The 23655-nt window shown below is 44.2% G+C and overlaps 1 protein-coding gene across 7 annotated transcripts in view; it reads right to left on the minus strand.

Annotated features, from left to right (window-relative positions):
* SH3KBP1 (SH3 domain containing kinase binding protein 1) overlaps positions 1-23655 on the minus strand; it is a 380231-nt gene that overhangs the window by 29491 nt on the left and 327085 nt on the right. For all 7 annotated transcript variants that reach the window (XM_053578955.1, XM_053578961.1, XM_053578958.1 and 4 more), the window contains one exon: positions 6795-6880. In XM_053578955.1, coding sequence (XP_053434930.1) covers positions 6795-6880 — 86 coding nt within the window. The remainder of the gene's footprint in view (positions 1-6794; positions 6881-23655) is intronic.

Below are 23655 nucleotides of genomic sequence, written 5' to 3' on the forward strand. Positions count from 1 at the left end.
TCCAGGGAGCACAAGGCTGTACTTGAGGAAGATGTTGTCCTCTGCCAGCTGTTCCCAATTTACCATTGGATTCTTGGCACAGATTGGGCCCTCTCGACCTTGGTGCTATTGCCAGTGGGGCCCGGGTCTGTCTTTGTTGTTTGTGGAGCTGTCTTGTGCACTGTTAAGATGTTGCCTTTCCCTGGTCTCTACCCACTAGATACCAATAGCAACCCCAACTCTATACTCATGGTTTGACAACCCAAAATGTATCCAGGCATCATCAAATGTCCCCTGGGGAGAATAGTTGAGAACCACTGACATAGACCTACCTCACGCATTGAGTTTAGGCTCATGAGTCAGGGAGATCTGGGATCAGCTCCAACTCTGCTAGTTACTAGCCCAACATCTCTGCCCAAGTTCCCTGGCTTTCTTTATTCCCTGTTCCTTCTCTGTGAAAACACGAGTCATTACACCTCCCTCACAAGGGCTGTTGAGGATGAGAAAAAAACAGACAAAACATCTAGTAGGCAGCTAATGAATATTGGTTCCTTCTTCCCTTCCCTTATTGCTATTATTTCAACTCTACACCCTTCGGACCATGGGAGAGGGTTGACAAAAGGGATTATGTGTCCTCCATGGTCTTGGAGGAATAATTCTAATACTAGGATATTATACACACAGCCATAGTCCTCAAAAGCCACCATCTGCACATCTTACCTGAGAGAAGAATCAAAGATTATAAAAGTATGTTCTACCCCAAACATGTTTAGAAAACACTCCTAAGCCTTTTCAACACTTTGGGGATTATTCTATCCCCTAGCAGCTGTCATCGGGTAATCAGCTAAAATCAATGTCTAGGTGGATCTCAATTTAAGAAAACTGTGTAAAATGATACAGGTATTTAACACCCTCTGGGGATTTATTTACATTAGAAAGTGACTCCTCTGTAAGCTTTCAGAGAAGCTTTCTAAGACTGAGTCTTAGTCTGTTGCCCTGGGTAGAGTGCCATGGTGTCATAGCTCACAGCAACCTCAAACTCTTGGGCTCAAGCAATCCTCTTGCCTCAGCCTCCCTAGTTCCTGGGACTACAGGAATCCACCCTAATACCTGGCTAGTTTTCTATCTTTAGCAGAGACAGGGTCTCGCTCTTGCTCAGGCTGGTCTTGAACCCCTGAGCTCAAGCAATCCACCTGCCTCAGCCTCCCAGAGTGCTAGGATTACGGGAGTATGCCACTGTGCCTAGCCCTAGTGAGCTTTCTTAACATGCCTAAAACATAATTCTATTTATAAAGGGTTGGGTTACAGATAACCCATAGATACCAATACAGTGCTTATTATTCTAAATAATCACAACTATTTTATAAAGTGGGGCAAAGGGGCCACTTCAAACTCCATACTTATAGAAGCCGGCCAGGATTGCCTTGTGAACTCCTTGGTTCTGGTGAACACCAACATAGATACCAATACAGTGCTTTTTTTTTTTTTTTAACTTTGGGACATCAGTCTGTGGAAATTTTCAATTAGCTCTCCCCCCACCCCTTTTTAACAGCTTGACTGAGGCATAATTTATAGACCATAAAATTCATCCATTTTAGCATACAACTTAACAATGTTTAGTTAGTTTATAGGGTTGTGCAACTATCACAACAATTCAGGTTGAGAACCTTTACAGCACCCCAAATCAAATGGCTCTTAATAACATTCGCAGGCTGAAGTACTTTTACATTTCCTGGTTCAAATGAACCACAGAGCCTAAGCATCTGAGGGAGATCTGAGGACCAGTTGAAGTTAGGCTTCATATCTGCCAACCCCCTTCCATATTCCAAGTCTGTCAACTTTAAAACAAGCAACACTTGGCCCCCAAATTGACTACAGTGTGAGGCTTGTTCATGGGTCAAGTAGAAAAGATAGCAGGGCAATCTTCATCTTTTTCAAGTGAAGAGGGAGGGAGTAGTATCCACATAAAGAGATGGAAATGGGAAAAGTTTGAGATTTGGACATGGTAAAAAAAACACCCAACGGTTTAAACAAAGATGCTAAACAACTGAAGAGGAATGAGAAGGACTCTCTAAATCAATTAGTTGAAACTACCCTGATTCCCCGAAAATAAGACATCCTCTGAAAATAAGACCTACTTACAGGAAAGATAAGACGTCCCCTGAAAATAAGACCGAGCGCATCTTTGGGAGCACACCTTAAAATAAGACACTGTCTTATTTTTGGGGAAACAGGGTAGGTGGCTTGGTTCACAGGCTGCTTCTCATTCGATGGCCTATTGCTATGCTTTAGTAGGAAAGGAACTGAAAATCTCAGTAGTGTGGAAGTATAACAATAAATCTCACCATACGGCAGGAACTACAATATATGGCATAATAAAAGTAAACATTATGGCACTTGACTTTGTGGCCAATAATCTCCCATTCAGTCGGAACAGAGATTCTTCCGTCAGAAAGAGAAAAACTGGACAATTTAATTTTCATCTCTATTCATGCACAAGTCTGTGTTGGAGTTCATCCATGTTTTCTATTATGTTACTTGAAATATGGCTGCATAGTTTGATACAAACAATATCTCAAACAGACATCAACAACTTAGTTTTGGACCAATTGATTTCATTCTAAATTATTGCTAGCTGACTGATGCTGGTAGCTACCCACAAGATCTGAAAAAGTCATGTTCTTTAATTTAATATTATAATAATTTTAAATTATAGCTTTATTAAGCAGAAACACAGATTTATTTATAACTAACACTGATGATTTCTAATGGGTTTCAGGGTTGTATTATGCTATTCACTGCAGCCCACATTTGGACAGCTTCAATTATCTGAATCACTACCAAAACATTCTGGTACAAATAATTTCCTCCTTGATCCAAAGCAATGAACAAATGCTACAATAGCAGTCCTTAGGAGAGCCACCTCCACATCCGCACAATGTCGTTTTCTCCTTGACTGACCCACCTTCAAAGAACATTTCTGCCTTCGGGCCTAAAGACATCCTGCTTAAAATCTTTCCTCAGCCTCTGTGCTGTTGTGAGATCCTGCTTTTCTCTTAAATGTGGACTTGTGGAGGTTTGGTCTTAGCCCTAGGTTCTTCTTTGCCTTTTCACATGGTTAAGAACTTTATCTCCAGGATCCAGCTATCACATCTAAGCAAACATTAATAATAAGCATTTCTATATTTTTATAACCCAACAAGTGATTTGATATAATTCTGGAAGACAAGGAGAGGAAGTTGATAGAGATGTTAATATTCTTTACAGACAAGGAAGCTGAAGCTCAGAGAGTCTCTGTAAGTTACCTGGGGCCACCCAGCCAGTAAGCAGCAGATTCAGCACTCAAACCCAGGTATGTGGTAGGCCAAGCCTCTCTTCTCCTCTCCTATTCTCCAGGAAGTCACAACCCCTACCTCCACCCTTGCCAGTCTCTCAAGGCTTGGCACTCCCCCTTCCATCTCCATCTGGCACTGACATGGCCACATCTGACCAAATCTCAAAGCCAACATGCTTTACTCAACTCATCATGTTTCTCCCAAACCAGTTCCTCGTCCTGACATGCTCATTTCTACTCATGCAATTTGTTCCCCAGTAACCGGACCCTAAAACCTCATATCTAACAAATCATTTTCTCCTCCCCATTCCCAAATCCAACCTGTTACTAAAGCCTGGCAATAATTCTTCCATGTGGCTGCTTCCACATCTATCCCTGCTTACCCAATCCTTTCGTGAGCAGCTTAATTCTGGCTCTCTCTGCCTCTCACCCCAACTATCAGATAACCTGATAACTTGACATTTATCCTCCCTTCATCTGATTGGTCTCACAAAGCTCCATCAGTTATTATACGCATTTTTAGACCTGATCATGTCACTTTGCTGTCAACCATCAACGGTTCCCATTGCTTACAGAATAAATTACAAAACCATTCCCTTCAAACTCAATCCCTCCCTACTTACATTTCCATGTTACTCCCCTTCGTGAGCAGCAAAAGCTTTCTACTGCAGCCAGGCTGGTCATCACTTCCCATGTGATTCACCTCCAGTCCCCCAAAGCAAATCCAAATCTAAGGTACACATAAGTCCATCCCCCTTCATGGAGCCTGTCACAACACCCAAGGCCTGAGAGAACACCCTCTCCTCTCATCAGCATTACTTTCTACCATTCAGTTGTCATTCATACAGACCTTCGGTGTTGTCTCACTTTCCTTCCTCCCTCCCTCCCTCCCTCCCTCTTTTCTTTCTTTCCTCCTTCCTTTCCTCCTTTCCTTCCCTTCCTTTCTTCCTTCTTTTCTTTCTTTCTTTTTCTCTCTCTCCTTTCTTCTCTCCTTCCTTCCTCCCTTCTTTCTCTTTCTTTATTGAGACAGAGTCTCACTCTGTCACCCTGGGTAGAGTGCCATGGCGTCACAGCTCACAGCAACCTCAAACTCTTGGGCTCATCGATCCTTTTGCCTCAGCCTCCTGAAAAGCTGGGACTACAGGCACCTGCCATGATGCCCAGCTAGGTTTTCTATTTTAGAAGAGATGGGGTCTTGCTCTCGCTCAGGCTGGTCTCAAACTCCTGAGTGCAAGCAATCCACCGACCTGGCCTCTCAGAGTGCTAGGATTACAGGCATAAGCCACCTCCCCCAACCTTACATTTTATTTGCTTTGTTAGAGGCCCAAGCAGATTCAAAGCTCCTGGAAGCCAGGGTCTGTGTATGAGGGCCTTGGTATCTATGCAGCCTTACCTTTGAGTAGTTAAGTACTCAAGAATTTTATTGTTTGATTGTATAGCTGCCAATCATCATTTCTTACAATGCAAATAATACACACTTGAGAAATTACAGTCTTCTGGGATTAATGTCTTCATGGCAAAGTGAGAGAGAACCAAACCTCAGCACTGTCTTTGTGGGTTCCCAAGATACAACAACAACTAGTACTTAGTTTCCACAGCATGAAAACCTTCTGTAGACTAACCTTACCCCACCAATACCCTCAGCATTTCCAAGCTGGTTTGTCAGAACTGAAAAACAAGTGATTCATATTTTGGCAACAGTCACCTTAAACAGCTCCAGACCCAAAGAAAGCAAGGGCCAAAGGTCGATGCTCTTAACAAGCAAGACAGATGGCCCCGAGTATTCTGGAGGAGGGAGGACACCTCCTTTCCTGTGTGACCTTCACCAACACCTCACCACCAGTCAGCATGGCTTAAAACGGCCCAAATAGCAAACTGTAGCAGCAGAAACAGAACTGAATCAGGCTCACTGTGACAATAAGTTTTCATTCCCAGTTGGAATGAAGGAGCTTTGCTCCTCCCTGCCCTGCATCCAGAGTGGATATATAACAGGGCATGTTTCTGCTATTCCTGCATCAGCTCAACCTGTCAGGTTATACTTCTGGCTGGGTTTCTCAAAGGCTGACTGAGGACAAAAACCAGCTTCTGGAAACAGGGCAGGTACTTTTGGTTACAGTCACAATTGCACAGCCTACTCCTGAGGCTTCACCAGATGAGACCACAGCCTGCAGTTCTAACAGTTGCAAAGACACAGTTCTATTAACAGGTTCAGAAGGAAATGACACCCAGACTGAGGAGTATGCTTATGTTGGGCGCCCCAGCACCTAAGCCCTGCCAACTGTTGTACATTTGTTTCTAAAGTGAGTGGCCAACATAGATGCTGCTGGAAATCTTTCTTCCATGTCAAATCAATCCCTGATAGTGGCTCCAGAGGTTAGGAAAGAGGGTGGGCAGGAGGGATGTGAGTGTGGTTATAAAACTGCAACTTGAGTGATCCTGGTGGCGATGGAAATGTTCTATATCATGAGTGTGGAAGTTAACACACAAAGCTACGTGTATGATAAAATTGCATGGAACTAAATAAACGCACAAGTACTAGTAAAACTAGGGAAATGTGAATAAGACTGAGGAACTGTCTCAATGTTAATATTCTGGTGATGATATTGTACTGTAGTTCTGTAAGATGTCACCCCTGGGGAGAAGCTGGGAAAAGGGTACATGGATCTCTCCCATATTACTTCACAATTAACGGCATGTGAGTCAACAGCAATCTCAAAATAAGAAGTTTATAACTTTTTTATTTAAAGTTATAGTAAAACAAGGTAAATTTGAAAACATAGCCAGTATGTAGAATATGAGAGGATGCTAACTTATGACTTCATTAAGTACAAATAAAATATGTAAAGCTAAACACAAATTAGTCCCTGAATCTGGACTTCCTATAGGGCTGTCACCCAGGTCAGACCACCAGTGGCCTCAATCAGTGCACATGTGGCCTTTACACCTCCAAAAGGACCTCTGACTGTGGTTTACTCAGAGAGATGTTAGCCTCTTTCTGTTTATGACATGGTGGTATCCTGACCTTGGGAAAACTCACTCTATTCTGAACTAAGTGGCAGTTAGCACAGCAAAGCTTTTCACCTCAAAGTCCCATCACTTAGTGCTGCATCTATAATGAACCCTGCCATTCTGCATTTGTACCCATTCACCATCCTACACCAAATACATAAATCACTGGAAAATATGAACACAAGGGCTAATGCCTACTTTTACAAAAGGGCTTACTCATTATTTTATTAGACCTCACAAGGAATTTTTCATAAGGCCGGGGAGGATAAAGATCCCAGACATTCTGATTTAATGTGGAAAATACCACTAGTTCCCTTCTTCATAAAGCTGTTAACACCTATAGCCAACCCAGGGCTATCAGCCTTGCATTTCAATGTTCCCTTAGTTTTTGTCATGCTGCTGGAAGGGCAAGCGGGCTCTGCAGTTCTTTTCTATCTCTGCAAAGAGAAGCGAGAACGCTGTCTTTACTCACCAATGTCATTGCTGCGGTCTGACAGATCCTTGTCCAGGATGCTGGATAGCGAACTGCCCGCCAAGTCAATCTTTGGGCCGTCACCCCTATATTAAAAACACAAGTCCAGATATTTAACAATTGGTGTGTGCCCTTGTCACTCTTTCTTGCTGCATGCACGTTAAGGAGTGTCCTGTGTGTGAGATGGGTAGAACTGTCGCCTTTGTGAGAGAGCCAGAGAGCCAACCAGCCATCCAGCCACATGGGCTGGAGTGTAAACCGGCTGACAGATTGGATGTGCCCCTCTCCAGCACACAGTTTCAAAGATGGCTATTTTAATAATGACTATTCGCCAATGTACCTCTTGCTGGGTACACGGGGTGCAACACGGGGCCTCCTTCTGTTCTGTGGCCAAATAAGCACTGGCAAATGCAAACTGAGAGCTTTCCTTTTAAGGAACAAGGAATGTAGCCAATGCAGCTTGTCAAAGGTCAGCTACTTTTAACCTTGAAAAGAGGGTTTCCTGGCCTGGGCTGAGGCATCAGGCAGGCTGTTGACAGGCACAAGGTGTCAAGTTGAGATCTGGCAGCCTGGAAGCTGGCACTGAAGCACAGGCCTGTAAAATTAGATGGCTCCTGGGTGGGTGCCTCATGCCCATTAGGACACAAGTGACTTCCCTCTGTATCTGAGCTAGGAGCAGCTCTTTGGAATGGGAATAGGCCTTCAAGACTAGAGAAACACAGCTTCCTCATGCATGAGCATAAGTTTCCTCCAACTTCCCCCCAAAGGTAGCCCTTTGGGCCCTTCAGGGGGAATGAGTTGCAAACGACATTATCCAAGGGGTATCATAGCAGTGAAATAGGAAAAGATCCCTGCCCATAAAATGAGAGGCAGAAGTTAAGCAGTTGTTCTTAGGGAAGCAACAGAAATAGTCCAATTCAAGCTCCTAAAGGTCACCATGTTGAACTGTGTAGTTAAACCACACAGGGAGTAGTAACAAGCTCTTGCATATGCCTGTTGCGCTGGGGGAATTAAGATGCAGTACCCACTCTGGAAGAGCCCACAGTCTAAGTGGGAGTGACAGACGACCACAGGTCCACCTGGCACAGGCCATGGGAGATGCAGTGTCACAGTCACATGGCAAGAAAGGACAGGGTTAGACAGGGGATCTGCAGGTGGAGGGTGAGGGGCACACAGAGGACGTGGCATTATAGTTGGGCCTTAGAGGAAAAGGGAGAGAGAACATGTCCACAATAGGCATACCTGACCAAGGACCTGGGTGTGGGTTAGAGCACCAGTGTAGCTGGGTTCCCAGGGCCAAAACCTAAAGTCCTCAGAAAGAAGCAAGATGACAAAGGCTGGCAAGGTAGGCAAAGGGCAGACTGCTGGGCTGGTACTATAGGGTTTGGTTTGTCTTGGAAGTAACAGCCGACAGAGGGACTGCTGGAGTAGGAGACCTACAAACCCGGAGGTCAGGGACAGTAGGCTGGGTAAACTCCAGACAAGGGAGCTAACGGGGTGGGCTCCTGGGTTTCTCACTCAAGAAAAGGTGGGGGGGGGGCGTGTTCAACACAATGTGTACATTCTTGTCACAGTAGAGAAGGACCAATGGAAGGAGGTGAGGCCCCCTCCAGTTCCTAAGCAGTTAACACTGCCTCTTAACCACAAGCACCCTCAACGAGAGCCTCAAACAGAAGTGAGAATCCCAGGGACCAGGCCTGGGCCAACAGCTTAGCCTCCACTAAGAGAAAATATGGTTCCAAGACTCTCCTGTGAGTGTGCACTGCCAGACTCGTTGGGCCTTACAGAGCCAGGTTGAAACAGAAGTTCAGGTGGAACAGGAACTCTTCTACTTGGAAAGGGGAAGCAGCTTGGATACCAGAGAAGAGCCTTTGTTCCTACCTCACTCCAACTTCCTAAGGCTATAGTTCCCCACCACCACCCCACAGCCAGGTTTCTGTAGCAGACTATTTTACAGGGCCACTGCCTTACACATATCTCAAGAGAAATGGCAGGATATGAAACATTTATTTCAAAACATTTTATTGTCAAGACCCCAGAATCCACCAATTTAAAGGTAATCTTCTGAATGAAATGTTTTTAGAAGTGCAAAATTACTAACAGAAAAATAGTTTTAAAAATTTCCCTTTTCAGGAGGAACCTGTGGCTCAGTGGGTAGGGCGCTGGCCCCATATACCAAGGGTGGCAGGTTCAAACCCAGCCCCGGCCAAACTGCAACAAAAAAAATAGCCAGGCATTATGGTAGGCACCTGTACTCCCAGCTACTCGGGAGGCTGAGGCAAGAGAATCGCCTAAGCCCAGGAACTGGAGGTTGCTGTGAGCTGTGTGATGCCACAACACTCTACCGAGGGCGATTAATTAAAACTCTGTCTCTACGAAAAAAAAAAAAAAAAAAACTTCCTTTCCTTCCCCCAATCTAAAGAAATAAGTTATTGAGGGCATTTAAATATTATTTGGTATCCATAGAACCTGAAGGATTTGGCACTGTCATCTTTCAAACTAACAAGCTATACTCACAGCCAGAAAGTCTTGTCCTTTTTGGAATACACCCAAAGACCGAAACTTTTGAGAACATGTGTCCTGCCCTTAAGAGAGGCCACTCAGGCAGGCAGCAAATCTAATGAACTCCACTAGGCTTTTTTTTTTTTCCTGGTCAAGGGTGGAAGGTGGTTTAAGATGACACCCAGGTGGGCAGCTGGGAAGTTAGTCAGAGGGGCTGGTGGTGGGGAGGAGGAGTTTCGTTCATGAGTTAATCACAAGTATCTCAGAACAACTCAGCTGCTTCTGAATATGTGGTTTATTTGTATATTTTGGTAACTGTCAAACTTGGAGCTATTTCCCTCTGTGATGTGACAGCTGGAAGCTTCCAGTCAAATGTGAGCCTGCCTCAAGGGACTACAGGGGCCTCTGGTGTGCATCACTGTGCTCATTTCATCTTGGGCTGTATTCGTTTCCTACCCTTATTTTCCTTTTATTGTCACTCTCAACTAGTCTTTCATATGTATTTTTGTTTTGTTTTTCTTTTGGGTATAATTTTTAATTGACAAATAATTATATACATTTATAAAACACAATGTGGTGTTTTGATAGATGTATGTTACATTGTGGAATGATCAAATCAGGCTAATTAGTATATCCATCACCTCAAACATTTACTTCTTTGTAATAGAATGCTTATTTATTTACTTATTCATTTTTGAGACAGAGTCTCACTTTGTCGCCCTCCCTAGAGTGCTCTGACATCGTAGCTCACAGCAACCTCAAACTCTTGGGCTCAAGTGATCCTTTTCCCTCAGCCTCCCGAGTAGCTGGGATGACAGGCACCTGCCACAATGTCTGGCTATTTTTTGAGACAGGGTCTGGCTCTTGCTCAGGCTGGTCTCAAACTCCTGAGCTCAGGCAATCCACCCACCTTGGCCTCCCAGAGTGCTCAGATTGTAGGCTTGAGCCACCGTGTTCAGCCAGTAATAGAATATTTAAAATCTTCTTTCAGCTGGTTTGAAATAAACATTATTAACTACAGTCACTATGCTGTACAATAATCCAGAACTTACTCCTCCTGTGTAGATGGAACTTTGTACCCTTTGGCCAGTGTCTCCCCTTTCTTCATCTATGCTTAGCACCTGGTAACTGACATTTTATTCTTCACTTCCATGAATTCAATTGTTTTAGAGTCCGCATGTAAGTGAGATCATATGGTATTTGTCTCTCTGTGCCTGGCTTATCTCATTTGTGATGTTCTTTTTTTAAGACGCAGTCCCACTCTGTCACCCTGGGTAGAGTGCTGTGGCATCATAACTCATAGCAACCTCAAACTCTTGGGCTCACGTGACCTATTTGCCTTAGCCTCTCAAGTAGCTGTGACTGCAAGTGCCTACCACAACATCTAGTTTTTGTATTTTCTTATAGAGACCAGGTCTCGCTCTTTCTCAGGCTGGTCTTGAACTCCTGACTTCAAGCAATCCATTTGCCTTGGCCTCTCAAAGTGCTAGGATTATAGGCATGGCCCACTTCGCCCAGCTAGCATGATGTGCATTTTTTAAAGTTATCTCAGATCCTTTGTGGAATGGTAAAGGGTAAAATCAAGTCATTTTAAGAATAGGGTATGTATCAATAACATTTAAAATGTTCATATGCTTAAATCCAGTTCTGTAAGTCTGTGTTAAAGGAATACCCAAATGGGTTTTGTGCATCAATAGGTTTATCAGTGTTATTTGTAATGAAAAACTGAAAAAAGCTGGAATCTTTCATAAATAAGAGAACACTTGAATAAACCATGATATTTGATGGATTTTTACATAGCCATTAAAATGAGCTTTATAAATGGCTTATACTGACAAGAATGAATGCTTATTGTTACAATGGCAAGGGACAAAGGCAGGTTAAAATGACACACACAGCAATGCACATACACCCACAGGCCCTCCTGATGTATCAGGAAGAGAATTTTCCTGTGGCGACTGGAAGAATATTTTACAGTGGTTATTCCTGCGTATTCTAATGGGTGATTTCTACCATCCAGCTCAGTGCCTGGTAGATGCAAGGGGTTCAAAAAACATCTGTGGACATCATGAACATTTGCCACATTTTCTGAAATGGGAATGCATTATGTATTTGTATAATAAATATAGTTTTCCCCCTAAGACAAAGTTGTATGATGTTCAGAACAATCACAGCTGTGTAAAATTGATGGAGAACAAACCAAATCAGACATAGGAAAAAGATAAGCAAGAAATAGTCCAAAATGTTAATAGCACTTACCCTCAGGATAAGACTCCTAGGTGAGTTTTTCTTTTCTTTTACAGTTTACTTTTATAATCAGAAGACTCATACAATTCAGGAAGCTCATGTTATTTCTCCATTCTCCTTAACAGTATCATCAAGGTAAAAGGTGAGACCTACAAACTCTCCTTTAAGAATCACCCTGACGGGCTTGGCACTAGTAGCACAATGGTTAGGGTGCCAGCCACATACACCAAGGGTGGTGGGTTCGAACCTGACCCGGGCCAGCTAAGCAAACAACAGCAACTGCAACAAAAAATAGCCAGGTGTTGTAGCAGGCACCTGTTGCCCTAGCTACGTGGGAGACTGAAGCAAGAGAATTGCTTAAGCCCAAGAGTTTGAGGTTACTGTGAGCTGTGACGCCACTGTACCCTACTGAGGGTGACATAGTGAGACTCTGTCTCAAAAAAACAACAACAAAAAAAAGAATCACCCTGACCATAGTGCCCCATGAGGTCATCTTACCTGGGACCCAGTTGAGGTGTGTGTAGAGTTATTGAATTTTAGATTTAGAAGTGTAGGCCAGGTGTGCTAATCTAAACCTGCTGTTTACCCCCAGTGTGACCTGGACCAGGCTACTTAACCTCTCTGGAACTTCGGTGCTTCATCAATAAAACCACTTGTGGGCTAACTTGAACAGGATCACCTCCAAGGGGCCTTCCAGAGCTCTCATTCCATAACTTCAACATTAGAGAAATGTTGGCACCTGGGTTGGGGTTGAGATGGGAGGTGGTCCTGTGTGTGGGCAGTCTGGGACATTTTCATCATCTCCCTTGCCTCCAAATTTTCATGTCTCTGTCAATGTTTGGAATTACCTCCCCTTCCATTCTACTTGAACAATGTAACTCACCCTTTAGCACTCTGAAATCTACCTCTCTTCCTCTCATTTCCTGCAATACACCCCTTTACCCCAACCCTTATCAAAGCATTTCATATTTACATGTGTACCTAGTGACCTCTTCCACTTATTCTTTAGAAAGGGATTTTGTCACTTCTTCCTTCTTAATACAGTGTTTTGTACATGTAGGTATGCCAAAAAAGTTTTTAACTCCATGAATAAGCAAACATTGTGATTTGTCTGGGTCTTGTAAACCTTGGAAAATAACCTGTGTATAAGTTATAATCTTGGTCCTATTTATAACCTCCTGCCTTAGTCTGTTCTGCCCACTATAATAAAATACCATAGACCGGGGGGCTTATAAAGAACAAATTATTTTTCTCACAGTTCTGGAAGCTGGGAAGTCCAAGGTCAAGGTGCCAGTGGATTCTGTGTCTGGCGAGTGCCTACTTCCTGGTTCATAGACAGTGCCTTCTCATTATGTCCTCATGGGGTAGAAGGATGAAGGTTCTCTTTTATAAGGGCACTAATCCCATTTGTGAGGGGTTTGCCTCCATGACTTAATCACCTCTCAAAGGGCTTACCTTCCAATCTGTCACCTTGGGGGTGAGGATTTCAACACATGAATTTCAGAAGTGGAGGACATAAACATTCATTCTATAGTACCTTCATTTTCAAAGCATTTCTCACACTTGAGTAATGTGTCCACACTTTTAAAATAAAATAAAAATTTTTGCAGATCCCCAAGTATGTATCTATTATGGGGTGAATTGTATCTCCCCAAATTCATATGTAGAAGCCTTAACCCCTGGTACCTCAAAATGTGACTGTATTTGGAGATAGGGCATTTAAAGAGGTGACCAAGTTAAAAATGAGGCCATTAGGGTGGGCCTTAGTCCAATCTGGTGTTCGTAGAAGAAATGTGGACACAGAGACACCTGGGCTACACAGGGAAAGGACCATGTGAAGACACAGTGAGAAGGTGGCTGTCTGCAAAGGAGAGAGGCCTCAGAAGAAACCAACTCTGCCAATAACTTGATCTTGAACTTTTAGCTTCCACAACAGTGAGGAAATAAATCTCTGTTGTTTAAGCCACCTGGTCTGTGGTATTTTATTATGGTGGCCTGAGCTAATACAGCATTCCTGTTTGAGAAATCCTAAGAAACTAAGAACATTCTATGACAATGGATAACAACAGAAAACTGTAAAGAATATTATGCAGATGAAAACCAAAGGTGCAAACCACTTGGAGCTACTAGAGGCTCAATCCCCAATTTTGGAAGCACTGTTCTAAGGGCACTGGATAAAAGGAAAAAACTATTATGCTCCAAGTTGGCCAAGATGGCTACCCCTCCAGTGGCATTTAATGTGACCTGAGATGAACTCTTTCCAGGAAGGGGCTTCTGATTCAGGGGAGTGTTTCACATTTCTGGATGGGCCTACAGGATCTGTACAGATGGTCTGATGCTCTGAACCATGAGGGACCATTCTAAAGAAATAGGAACTAAAAAGAAAAAAGAAATAGGAACTAGTCATCCCTAAGTGACTCTTCCCAAGACTCTAGAGCACCAGCCACATCTTGACAGGAAGGAGATTGGGATCCCTCCTATCTCTCTAACTGAGCCCTGATCCCTCATGCCAAGAGCTAGACACAGGCTTAAGTTAAAATGATCTTCTATACAGGGCCAGAAGCAAGCCTATTTTGAAAACACAGTAGGTGTAGTTTAAAAAAGGTCCTGATCCTTCCAAGTAGGGAAGTTGCAGCTGGTGTTTTGACAGTGTTCAGACTGTGGGTGTGTAAGCATTTTATAATGTCTATTTGTAAATGCCTTTCACTGTATTTATAGGCTCTTACAACAACACTAATGAATATCAGTTCTGAAAAATGCCAGAGTTTCTGAAATTCTGTGAAGCACATGTCTGGAGCATCCGACACCCAGTGAGGACGCAGCTCCCACTAGTCCCTGTTCTCCCCTATCTGCCCAACATGTGAGTACCATTTTGACAAAAAGGATGTGATTGAACCTAAAGAAAAAGGACAAAGCCCATCCTTTTGTAATTTATAAACTACTACCAGTATTTCTGTCGGGTGAGTTTCTATGCCCACCACTGTTAACTACAAGGAGAACATACTAGAAGGCAGGCAGTATCACCATATATCCAAAGACATCAGAACAAGGTTTCTGTTATTTCTAATTTTTAAATCAAAATAATGCTATTTTCTTGTATTTTCCTTAGCAGTTTTTTACAGACACTTAAAACACATGGCTTACATAGGCAAGCAAAGTTTCCTTGCTTTATTGGACCAAGAACTTAAATCACAGAGAAGGGACCAAAGTCCAAAGACCCCAGCAGGTATAAGCAGAACCAGCGATCCCACAGAAATAGCATCTGCAGTTACTGTTTACTGAACACCCACCCATGCTAGGCACTAGAAAAAGCACCTTTCATGCACTAAGTATTTGGTCCTCACAACTACCCCCTGAGGTTCCTACTATGCCCCCCACCTTCAGTGAAGGGCTCCTGTCCCTGCTGCTAGGAGCTGCTGTCAGATACTCTCCCAGAGACCATCTCAGCTGCAGAGAGGCTCCTCTTCCAAGGCACTCCCTTCTCCAGGGTGGTCCATACCTCACGGTACAAAAGTCTTGGTCATTTCTGCCCAACCTGGGATGACTCAGATGGGCCATTTTAGCTGCAAAGCTCCCTGTGTATTTTGCTGAGGTTTTTTGAGTGAGTAATGCAACTTCTCCCTCTGCCCAAACCTGCTTCCTTCTCCTTTCCATGGTTATTAAACCCTAAAACATACCTTCATGCTAAATACTGGCTCCAAGTCTGATTCCTGGAGAACCCTGCCTGTGACATCCTTATTTTCATGATACATATAAGGAAACTGAGACTCAGTGAGAGTAAGTCATCTGCTGATAAAAAGTCATAAAAGTAGAAAAGTAGCAGGGTCTAGATTTGAGCCTATTAAGTCCAACTCCAGAGTCTTGGCCCATTTTCAAATTTGCTTTCCTTAGCCTCCTGGTCTTCTAGGCTGGAGATCCAGCCTTGGGGACAGTGAGTCATCGAGGATGCCAGATGGTCTTTTCACCCCGGCTCACCGCTGGCTAGATAAATTGCCCCTGCTCCCTGAGTTTAAAAGTACTAATAATAAACAAAAATCATGCACTGCCCTATCCAGAGGGGCCTGCTTTTCCCACTTAGATGCAAGACAGAAGCAGCAGCTTTTGCACAGAAGGAAATGTCGAAGACGCACCGTGTGCATCCTTTGAGAACACAAACTCAACCAGTGGCATGGCCCAATTTAGCCCAAGTTGGGACAGGTAAGCCAAGACATGTGGCACGGACAAGGTGCTGAAGTGCATAGGAAGCCAAGGCAAACAAATAAATAAATAAATTAGCAGCAGCACTAACCGCAGCAACAAAAACCCACCAAAAAGAACCCACAGATCTTCTGGAGGTAAGTAGAGATGAAGGGAGAAAAAAAAATCTACCCATTCCTACTGAACAAAAGATTCCAAGTCCAGATGGTGACTCTTTCTGGCAGTTTTCCCCCAAAGGGATATACTACCATAATGCACGTGTTTGGGCTTTAACTGCCTAAAAGATGTTACGCAGGGAAAACACTGGGAAGAAAAGGAAAGGAAAAGAAATAAGAAAGCTCCATTGCCCATGCTTAGGAAACCACTAAAGCACACGCTGTGTATTCTCTATTTTTCACCACTTTTCATCCCACCCAAGAGTTGTCAACTCACATGGATAACAGATGTCAAATGCACAGATCCTGGAGAAACCCCCTGAATTACCCTGTATTCTTTCTTTCATTCTTTAACTCCGCAACCTCAACACCCCCTCCTAAAGTAAAACTGCTACTATGCCCATCTCATCGCTCACTTGTGCGGCTCCCACCCAGTCGCACACCATGGGATGCGAGGCCAACGCTAGAGAGTGCTCCTTCCCTGCTCTGCCAGCCGCCTACTCCTGACATCTCAGACTGCAGCTTTGGCTGTTAAAGCTGGGTAGAGAGTACCCAGCTCTAGCCCCCATTTTGTTACAGACAAGGGTCTTGTACTCTGAGGGTGAGAGTGATTGGTGGCAGAGCCGGAAACAGATGGAAGGTTCTTGATGCCAAGCCAGTCCAATCTTTTCCCACCACATTTGGGATGGTGATAATAAAAATGAGCATCCATATGCACATATTTTATGCTCCAAGAGATTTTTCTCTCAAATCAACAACTACAAGAGGGCTCCGCCCATCTGTGAAGACAGGGCACACAAATGTGAAGCCAGTCCTTCAGAAGTGTTCTGCCCTGGCACTGTCACCGATGCTACTGCCCAAGTTGGTTAGATCCTTCCATCCAGAAAGGACAAAACTGGAGCATCAGCACCCCCAGTTTCCCTCGCTCATGAGATGGAGGGCAGGAGGAGCCTTCCTCTTCTTTCCCAGAATACGGATCCAAAGGCTCTGCTGATATCTGTGCAGTTCTTACATACCCACCTGGTGGCCAACAATGTCCTAGGTACTTGTGGACTATGAAAGTAGCCCCATTTAAATATGGGGCAACCCAAAGCAGGCCAGGGGCTCAAACAGTAGGGACTAGCATGGTTTTCCTGGCAGCTTTCCTCTTGCACCTAGTGCCCTTGTCCGGCTGAGCACAAACAAGCTTGGCTATTTATAGCTGGCTAAGACATACTGGAAGGTGATAGGACACTGCTTGCTCAATTCCCCTTGAAATTTCTGTTCTTTGTGCAGATTTTGCAAGTAGATCTGGAAGCAGGCCTCCTTCCAGAGCCCATCCAGGGAACAACAAGCCCTATGACCACATAAGGCAAAAGGATGATGAATAATACCTGCAGATTGTGTCTGCAGACCCACAGCTTGGCACCTCCAAGAAGGACTTTAAAGATGCTTTAAAGAGGGGCTTTAAAGATATTGAGACCAATGCTTGGGCAGTGCCAAAACTCTGTGGGATACCACTGGAGGAAGAGTACTCACAGAATTAGCACATAGAAAAAGCATTATAGTACGATGCTATAGTACATCTTATCTCTCTTCTTAAGTACCCTGTGACCTTGGGCAAGGTTCTCACAAGGTACTAAAAGGTACTAAACCCATTAGTACAATGCCAAGTGTGAGGTGTTGTGACCGCCTAGTGCAGCAGTTCTCAACCTTCCTAATGCCATGACCCTTCAATACAGTTCCTCATGTTGTGGTGACCCCCAACCATAAAATTATTTTCATTGCTACTTCATAACTGTAATTTGCTACCGTTATGAATCGTAACGTAAATATCTGATATGCAGGATGTATTTAGGCGACCCCTGTTAAAGGGGTCACGACCCACAGGTTGAGAACCACTGCCCTAGTGTTTCCCTACCTGCTGCCTGCTATTAGTGGCAGGAAAATCAATGTGGGTTGAGGCTAAATCACATTACTATGATTGGTTCTTACTGCAGCAAAGAAAATCCATTCTATGTGTGAGTATAAAGAAAGAGAGACAATTATACATAACATGAAAGGAGGTCAGCAAATAATGAAGATGTCCTTAAAATACAACATGGTGCTTTCCTCTGTGCCTTACAGGATTCCTATGTTCCATGACTCAACTGCTCTCCTGTAGTTCCCAGCTTTCCCTGAGTTCTTACTCTGTTGCTGCATCTGGGGGGCTGTTCGTGTTCCCACCTCCTACCTATAGGCCACCCAATGTGCTATCTGAGGATGTCCACTTTTCCATTCCCTTGGGGCTTCAGAGTATGACTTGCTTGCCACTGTGTGGGAACCCCTCTCCCAGCAAGGTCGCAGATTTGGTGAGTGCCTCTCAAACTGCCAGGCAGTGAGCTGAGTGCCTGAGACAGAGTGGCTTGTTTAAACTCTCCACACCTGAGCCAGGTAGGTCTCACCGGGCCATTTTGCAGAGGAGGAAACAGTCTTAAGGATGTGAGAACCTTGCCCAAGATCACAGGGTACTTAAGAAGAGAGATAAGATGTTAACCAGTTTGATGAAAATACTTCAAATTGTATATAAAACCAGCATATTGTACCCCATGACTGTATTAATGTACAAAGCTATGATTTAATAAAAAATATATTAAAAATAAAAAAGAAGAGGGATAAGGTCTTGACCTGGGTGTGCCTAGTCCCAAAACCTTAGTAAGCAGTGAATAGATAGGAACCATGTCTTGTCTGGTTACCCTAGTTAACTACTACCTAGGAGAGGGCCCTGGCTGAATGTGGGCACCTGATAAATATCTGAAATGAATGAATCTCTCTCTCTCTCTTCACACACACACACACACACACACACACACACACACACACACACACATATCTTCTCTCATCAACTGAATCCCTATCTAGCACACATTCTCCATCTTCTCTCCAGAGTCAATTTCTCACAAGACACATCTACCCATGCTTGGCCTCTTGCCCATTTTCTCTTCACCTCACCCCAGATCTATCTTCTGCCCCAAATTATTTCATAGAAATTGCTCAACTGGGATCATCAAGGGTCAGCTAACAACCAGGGCTGATGTGGTCCCTGGCTCTCACTATTGCAGCAGTTCTCCCAGTGTGGTCCCCGGACTACCAGCAACTGTGGCACTGGGTGCTTGTGAGAAATGGAAATTTGGGGGCCTTAACCCAGACCTACTGAATCAAACTTCCCTCTGCCCCTAAGAGGGGTCCCAACTCACTGCCTGAGGATGTCCACATTTACGCTACCCCAGATGCAGTGACAGAGTTGGGACTCAGGGAAGGCTAGCATGATCCTGGGGCACACCCAAGCATGAGAACCACTGAACAGTAGTTGTTCCATGAGCCCTTCTCCTAGCTTCCTTAACAACACACTCTTCCTACCCTCTGATGACTCCCAGTCCTTCCTCCACCCTCTAAATAGTGACTTTCCCTGCAGTTGTTTCTATTCTCTCCTCTTCTTTTTCTCCATAGTCTCCTGGAGTGGCCGAATCCATTGTACGTTTGTAACTGCCATCTATGAGCCAATGACACCCACCTCTGTAATTCCCAGCCAAGACCTCTCTCCTGAACGCTCCAGAAATGTGTCTTTATTCTGACTTGTATAAAAGAAGTGAGATACTCACACAAGGGATCACTGGGACTCTTTGAAAAGAAAACTAAAACACCCGAGTGATCCAAATTCAAGATGATGCTCTAAGCATCCAAGCATACAGTTTGCCTGCTGACTTAGGGACACTTGTGTGTACACACACTAGGTAGCTTTCTCTTCCTCTTTTGTGATTAAACGGTTGACTGATTCATACCTAATAAAAGCAAAGAAGTATTTTACAATGCTTTCTTTTGGTAGGCATGAAGGCTGTATACACTTCACTGAGTGATCCGTACCTGGAAGTTTATCTCCTGCTAAATTGTAACCCCAGGGTCTTAAGCCAGGACGCCTTGGTAAATCTAAAGAAAAAAATTAACTTCCATGCCAGTAAGTTGGTCTCCAGAGAGATATTTGCCCTCACTAAGTGCTTACTATGATGTTTGACATATAAATGTTTACTTAATCTTTGCCTCAAGCTAAAATGCCTCAGAGCTCATCAGTCTTTATCTCCCAGCATTTCTCTGAAATCCAGGGCTCCAGCATCATTACAAGTGAAAAAATAAAAAAGTAATCCCACTTCATGTCCCATTCTGTGTGCCATCTCTCTCAGGACAGCCTGCAGGCTCTTGGAGGAAAGAAACATGGTGTGTTTAACATTTAAGATACTAGGTCATCTCTAAGTGGCACAAAGTCTGGGAAGACTCTGGGCCTCCTGCCCACATCCTGGTGTCCACCACCAAAATGACTATTTTCTAAGGCTACTCCTCTGACACATGCTTCTCATGTGAAGGCAATGGATAGTGCCTTCTGGGACGCCTGAGCCCTATTAACCCAGTCTCACTGACTGACCCGCTTCCACCCTGACAACCTCACAGCCACCAACAAAGCGAAGGCTGTTAGCTCTGGTCTGCCTGACACAGTCTCACCATCGCAGTGTTAAGGTCACATTTCTACCTGCCTTCAAAAGGCCCCTCCTTGTTGGAGGCTAATGCTGCTTGCTACCACACTGTTGAACCTTTCTTATTGCTATCATCAACCCCCCCAGGACACACAAACATCTGGGAGGACACTGGCTCTTAGAACACAGGCCTCCCCCACTCTAGCTCTCGCTGTCTTCCTAAGCCTATGATGGCCACATGGGCCATCCATCCCAAAACCCGCCCCTCCCTCCACAATACCTTCAGCTCTGAGACTTTCATTTATTCATTGCAGTCACACATATTTGCAGCCCCACCAGCTGCCTATATGTTCATCTTCTGAACAACCCCGCCTCCAAGGTTGTAAGCATCGGCATTTTAGCTTGAGGCCACCAACATCTCCTGTGCTTCCTTTTGGCCACTTTGTCCATTCCATCCTTGCCTGCCTTACTCCCTTCCCCTTCATCCCAGATCCTGTCTCTCACTAGAGGTCCCCAACACCAGTCCCTCTCATCCCCTCCCCTACACTGGGAAAGCAGGCATGCAGATGGGCAAAGGTCCCTCCCAACTTGGAACAGAGGTTAACAAACCTTTTTTGGTCCATCCAGCCTGCTTCTACCTCTCCTTATCGCATTTATTTTCTTTTGAGGGCACATACCTGCTCAGCCCCCTCCTGTTGCATGCAATTATTGGAGCTGAGGGCAGCCTGCTTCTCTCCAGCATTTCCTTGGATTTTTCTTTTTCATCTTTTGTACTCTTCTCCTAAGCCTTAGGACCTCTTCTCATGGAGGCTTGTGAACCCATTCTTATCAAATCAATAATACACATTATTAAACATATAACGTCACTTCACATGTACATGTCTCTGCACACCCATACAAAAGATTTAGGTATAGGCAGTTGTTTGAAGTATGTTTACATTCAAATATCAAAACAAGTGAGGAGGCTTTATACTTCTGAGCCTCGATTTTCTCAAGTATAACGGTAGGAGAAGACAGAATGTTCTTTGCCTGCGATAGCCTAAAAAATGTGTGGGATGAGACACAGTTGTCTGGGCTTTCTCACACACGGAAGGCACCATGCATTCCTAGAGAGCCATCACTATGTATGGTGAAGTCATACTTATGTAACTTGGCACCTTGCCTCTATTGTTCCCCTGGGTATAAAGGTGTACAGGACCTTCTATTTGCACGAACTGTGGATTGCAGACCTATGTAGCTCAGTTCCCTGGCTGCCAGGAGCTAGATAAGGGCAGACCTCCCATGTAACTTAGACTACCAGCTGCTGGGAACTGACTAAAGCATGTTACACCTGCCCTCCAGTTCCTGAGTTACTCTCCACTCTGTCCAAATTAGAACACTTGCATTACACAAGGTACACAACTCCTGTCTTTGCACACCATGAAATGATAGCTGAGGTATTCCCTAGATACACAGTTGAAGACCACGAGGCACTTATGGCTTAGGGGAATCTCCTATCATCACTGAATTTTAAAATCAACCCTCATGTTAAATGTTTCAAGTATTTTTTTCTGTTAAAATTCCTTATTAACTTACTTTTTAGAAGCAGGAATAACATTCCTACCAATGGTCAAGTAAGTTAACCCTGGAGAAAAAGAGCAATCACTGCAAGATCTTTAACGTGTGCTCACACTGGACAGAAACTCCTTACTGGTGTCATTCTGGTTTACCTAGATATAATTCCTGAACACTGGATGGGAACACCTGAGTCCCACCATTACTAAGACCCAGAATAGTGTCTTACACACAGTGGTCCCTCAATATTTTTTTATTAAGGGAACATACCTAAAAGAAACTGTGGTTATGTACAGTATTCTTTTTTTTTCTCAAAGATGCTAGTTTCTGTTTAAAGAGAAAGAAATCATTCTCTTCTGAAAGGCACATTTGGCAGCAAGCTTTGTGGCTGGTAAGAAGCAGCACAAGCCCAGACACTGTAACTGGAGCAGCAATGCCTTGCTCTGAACGAGAGCCGCCAATAGTAAGTGTGTGTCCATTTGCTCAATCGTCTGTCTGTCCACCTATCTACTTGGTCAGGTAAATCCTGGCAAAGATTTGGGCTCACATGACATGCAATGCCCTTTTCTTCACAGGATCATGGATGCAAACAAAATTATTTCCATTAAGTTAACATTCCTGTCTCTAATTTGGCAGGATAAAATAAGTTCATAAACCAATAGATGGGTTAGTTTATCTAATGTCACTGCCTCACCAAAAAAAAAAAAAAAGAAAAGAAAATGAAGTACCTTGAGAGCTGAGGAATAAGTAAGCCTTCCTTTGACTTCTTCAAAAAAATTTTTTATGTTGTAATCCACAGCACACTTGATAAATTAGAATGTAAGACACACACACTCAAGAACTTCTACAGAGGCTGGGAAGGATGACAGGAGAGGCAAAATTGAACAAAATATAAGCACTGGCACCTCCCCCCTTTTAAGGAACCATGGCATTCAACAAGTGTTTGTTAAATGAGCCACTACCATATGCTCGACACCGTAAGGCATGTGGAGATGACAAAACACACTCTTGATCTGCTTTAAATCTGGTAAAGGAGTCCGGGGGTGTGTGCATCCCAAGTGGCACAGCATGGGGCCCAGCACTAGGCTAAACACGAGGTGTCGAGCGTTTGAAGGAGAGAGCAATCATGAGAGCTAAGGGAAGGCTTCCAGAGGAGGGCATGCTAACGGTGCTCTGAAGTCGGTGACATTCGCAGGCCCCTGAGAGGTAGCCAGGAAGAACAGAGTCAACAACGTGGAGGGATCTGCAGTGGTGGTTCTCATGGGGTGGACCCCACCAGCTACAGCAGCAGTATCCAGAAGCTTGTTAAACATGTCAATTCCCAGGCCCACTGAAGATCTACTGGGTTCAGGATTATAGGGGTAGGGCCCAGCAATCTGTTTGAGACAAGTTCTCCAGGTGATTCTGAGGCATGCTCAAATTTGAGAGCCATGGAGTTCAAGTAAGCACTGTCCTCCTTTCAACTGCTTGGGCAGGAATCCCCACTCCACCCCTTCCCCCTACCCTCCCACTCCCACTTCTGCAGACCGGTACCTTGGGGGGCTGAGCAGTCATGGGGAGAATGGTGGGCTGGGGACTAACCACTATCTCTCTGACTGTCAGAAGGCACACATAATCACTAAGACCAGTTACATTTCCCACTGGCATCTGTACAAACCCCTCTCATGCATCTTCTTTGGTGGCCCATACTCCTAACCAACAACTGGATGTTGAGAACTGGAG

Source organism: Nycticebus coucang, chromosome X, assembly GCF_027406575.1.
Source record: "Nycticebus coucang isolate mNycCou1 chromosome X, mNycCou1.pri, whole genome shotgun sequence".
Classification (NCBI taxonomy): Eukaryota; Metazoa; Chordata; class Mammalia; order Primates; family Lorisidae; genus Nycticebus; species Nycticebus coucang.